Source organism: Anopheles moucheti, chromosome 3, assembly GCF_943734755.1.
Source record: "Anopheles moucheti chromosome 3, idAnoMoucSN_F20_07, whole genome shotgun sequence".
Lineage (NCBI taxonomy): Eukaryota > Metazoa > Arthropoda > Insecta > Diptera > Culicidae > Anopheles > Anopheles moucheti.
In genome coordinates this window covers 61,439,232-61,441,947 of record NC_069141.1, presented here as the reverse complement: position 1 = coordinate 61,441,947, position 2,716 = coordinate 61,439,232, and the positions used below count along the sequence as shown (strand labels likewise).

The window sequence follows — 2,716 nt, the reverse complement described above, 5'->3', positions numbered from 1 at the left end:
CGGAAGTGAAAATAAGCATGGTTTCTATTTTAGCATCTAACGGTAGGATCATTTACGAACAGATGAAAAAATCCCGTTCAAGAAATAGAATACATGAATAGGTTGAAGCAAAAGGGAATATGAGGGTTCACGGGGCGGCCAAATGGTGTATTGGTAGCGCAGTCGGTCTGTACAAGATAGGACCACGGAAAAAATTCATTTGGACCACCAAACCTCCGTACGCACCACTGACTATCCTACGGGTAAATAAAGTAAAAAAAATAGAAATGGTAGGCTTAAGCATCCTAAAGATGTCGTGCCGATAAAGAAGAAGGAGTTTGAATACACTGCATACTTCTCTTGCGTAGCCGTGTAACCGGGCCGATATTGCTAATCGAATAAAAAAAATTTATCTAAACAAGCATAACCAATTTTCTACCTTTTTAATTACATTTTATGCTATAAATTAATTCTGCTGCTAAATTTCCAAAAATCGCACCATCGGCATTGTTTGGGGCCCCCAACACGGCGAGGCCCTAGGCGACCGCCTACTCCGCCTACCGTTTAATCCGCCGCTGGATTGTTGATAAACTGAAGCGCGAACTCTCATAGGAAGGAGGTTTTTTTGCTATCTTGGGGAGCTACCAATGTGATTGTGTGGGTCTATCGCATTGGCACACGGGTATTGGATAATATATTGGCCGTTTTTATTTCCTAGAGAGTGCAATGTGAGTAAATGAAATGAATTAAAATTTATGAATCTTCTTCATGCTAATCAATTCTAAAAAAAAATTATTAAAAACAGCAATAGATCTCTCTAATGTTCATGTGCTAAGAACCGCTGCTGATGTAATGCTTAAGCTTCTAGCGTAAGCGTGTGTTGTAGCACACCGATTGGAGAAATCATCTGGACACACCATACGCCGCCTAACCGATGAGCGGGTCGGGTCCGTTTCGGGCAGTTTGGACGGCAGCCCTCGTCCCATGTAGTTTCGGTAATCTGCAAGTCATCCGAAATCGCGAATGATGATATAGTCTAGTCAAAAAGCGTATCGCCCAACGATCGTCCATTCAGTCGCGCGTTTACCATCCCCACTGAGGTGTGAACTCAAACCGGTAGACCGGCTACTATTAGTGAGTGTATCGCGTTAAACTCGCACCGAAAAAGCAATGAATCGTTGGATCGGTAAGGTAGCCGTCGTAACCGGGGCCAGCTCCGGCATCGGAGCAGCCATTGCAAAGGATCTCGCCAAAGCCGGCATGGTTACGATCGGATTGGCCCGGCGCGTTGAACGTGTGGAGCAGCTAAAGCAGGACGTACCGAAGGAAGCGGCCGCACGGCTCCATGCGATGAGGTGCGACGTTTCGGTCGAAACCGACATCGAGCGAACGTTCCAGCGCATACGGGATACGCACGGTGGTGTGGACGTGCTGGTGAACAATGCCGGCATTCTGCGGTCGAACAATCTGCTCGATGTGGGCACCACGGCCGATCTGCGGGCCGTACTGGACACAAACGTAACCGGGCTGGTGCTGTGCAGCCAGTGGGCTTATCAGTCGATGGTGGAGCGTAAAGTCGATGGACATATCGTGCACATCAACAGCGTTGCCGGGCACGGGGTGCCAAACTTCCCGAAGCTGAACATCTACCCCGGTACGAAGCACGCCGTTACGGCCATCACAGAGGTAATGCGCCAGGAGATGCGAGCGGCCGAATCGAAGGTCAAAGTGACGGTAAGTTGAGTGTGCGTGATCGTTTTATCTTCAAGACAGCTTTTAGATTGAACTTGTTCGCTTACGCTTTTTTGTAGAGTATTAGCCCGGGAGGTGTGCGGACAGAAATTTTCGATGGCTACCCCATCCCGGATGAAATGGTACTGCTCCAATCGGAAGATATCTCCCAAGCCGTACTGTACGTGATCGGGACGCCGCCCCATGTGCAGGTGCACGAACTCACCATCAAACCGATGGGGGAGCTATTCTAAGCAAAGCGACGCTGTTCAAAATTCAAAAGAGCTCCCACGCTCCCTCGATTGTGTGTGATAAGGAAGCTGTTAACTCAAATTTTGTGCACACAAGGCCACACACGGAGGTGGAAAAATAAAGTAGGCTATATGTTGAAATCGGACAGAGCGAAATTGATTTGGTAATCGTGATAAAATGTGCCAACAAAACAACACACATATACACGCTGAATGCGTGAAGAGGGGAGAAAGGGGGTTGATTTGTTTGATGAACGCACTGTTTGTTAGGGTTGTTTCCCCCTGTAGTCTTCATCGTCGTATTTGTTTAGCTGACGTATTTGTTTAGAAAAGAAGCCTCAGTGAGGTGCGGTCGAGTTGAGTCGCATTTGTGGATTTAAAGTAAAGATGACCACAACCGTAAAGTGATTTGAATTCATTGCATTTTTTAAAGAAATACTGCTAATACAATTCGAATTTAATTAAGCTATGCTCTAATCCTCGTGACCTTGGTGTCGATAAGAACCTAACACTTTCGAAAAACGTGCTCCGAGGTGGACTTTAAGAGGTTCTCGCGGAAGTATCTCTTCATATTGCAATAAACTGTGCATTATACTAATATCGGTCGAAAAAAGTTATAAATCAAAGTAAAGAGAGACTCTAAGCATGTATATGAAGATAAATATTCGACGTGAATTAATGAAATTTCAACTACCGCATGCTCTTTTGTCCGTTAGATCTGGATGCAACGTTGCATACTATGTTGCTTGCAAGCG

The 2,716-nt window shown here is 45.9% G+C and overlaps 1 protein-coding gene across 1 annotated transcript; it reads left to right on the top strand.

Annotated features, from left to right (window-relative positions):
* Positions 1-917: 917 nt before the first annotated feature.
* LOC128301721 (farnesol dehydrogenase-like) lies at positions 918-2,088 on the top strand. Its single transcript, XM_053038323.1, has 2 exons — positions 918-1,713; positions 1,791-2,088. The coding sequence occupies exons 1-2, from the start codon at positions 1,150-1,152 to the stop codon at positions 1,962-1,964; spliced, it is 738 nt and encodes a 245-aa protein (XP_052894283.1). The 5' UTR covers positions 918-1,149; the 3' UTR covers positions 1,965-2,088.
* The last annotated feature ends 628 nt before the right edge of the window (positions 2,089-2,716 follow it).